The sequence below is a fragment of the Arachis ipaensis genome, chromosome B05 (assembly GCF_000816755.2).
Source record: "Arachis ipaensis cultivar K30076 chromosome B05, Araip1.1, whole genome shotgun sequence".
NCBI classification, from domain to species: domain Eukaryota; kingdom Viridiplantae; phylum Streptophyta; class Magnoliopsida; order Fabales; family Fabaceae; genus Arachis; species Arachis ipaensis.
Window position 1 is genome coordinate 31050945 of NC_029789.2, and position 1084 is coordinate 31052028.

Sequence of the window (1084 nt, forward strand, 5' to 3'; positions counted from 1 at the left end):
GCCAATGCCAATCTAAAAAATATAATTTGTATAAATAAATTTTAGAGACTATTTTAATATACATAGCCCAATTTAAAGAATTATTTTAGGAAATAACTCTAATATTATTAGTATTGGTATGTGAGATTATATACTATGATCTAGAGTTCATGCAATCTTTAATATCCTCTTGCCATATTTCAGTCAAAGAAGTAGTTTATAAAATTGTTAATGTTTGAAAATGAATTATTAAAATACAAAATTTGATTTATTTCAATAATTTAATGTTAAGTATAAAGATATCTAACTTTGCATAAACTAAAATAATTAATGAACATCTCTTGAGGGCACGTGACTTCTGCGCCTCTTAGCCGTAGTACTTAGGGGTGGCAAAGCGGACAAATAAAGTTAATAACTAAAAGAAGAATAAAAACAAAAAATGAAAAAAAGTGTTTAAAAATTCTATAATTATTAATTTTATAATAGTAATCACACTTTTATTTAATAAAAAAAATAAAAAATAAAAATTTTCGGCCCGGCGGACCGGCCCGCCCCGCCCCGCCAAAACCCGCCAATTTGGCGGTGCGGGTTTGGCGGGCTTTTTTAATTTGGCGGGCTCCAAATCCTAGCCCGACTCGCCTTTTTTAGCGGGTTTAGCGGATCGACCCGACGGGCTCGACCCGTTTTGCCACCCCTAGTAGTACTACAAGTAATAACGAACTTTATGAGATTTTCTGTAATAATTAATAACAATAAAAAAAAAAAACATATTTTCTAACTTTATTCTTTCATAAATAAATTAGTCACTAACTCTCTTTAAGTTGCTATATTTTTTAATTTTATTTTTATTTTTAATGTTAAAGACACTCAAGAAGAGGCAGCAGCAGCATATGATAAAGCAGCCATAAAGTATAGAGGAATAAATGCAGTAACAAACTTTGACATAAGCAATTATATTGACAAAATAAAGAAGAATGAGCCGTCTATGAAAAAAGCACAAACACAAATAACTCCAATCTCTACTGAATTTGAAGAAGCAGAAGTAGTGGAGCAAGAGGCTCCTTCCACAGTAGTGGCACATCCAGCAAATTTAGGTAACCAGGGG

At 31.8% G+C, this 1084-nt stretch overlaps 1 protein-coding gene across 2 annotated transcripts in view; it reads left to right on the forward strand.

Annotated features, from left to right (window-relative positions):
* Nucleotides 1-1084, forward strand: part of LOC107641803 (ethylene-responsive transcription factor WRI1-like) — a 10209-nt gene that overhangs the window by 7853 nt on the left and 1272 nt on the right. For both annotated transcript variants that reach the window (XM_021123503.1, XM_016345257.2), the window contains exon 7: nt 843-1073. In XM_021123503.1, the coding sequence (XP_020979162.1) occupies nt 843-1073 (231 nt within the window). The remainder of the gene's footprint in view (nt 1-842; nt 1074-1084) is intronic.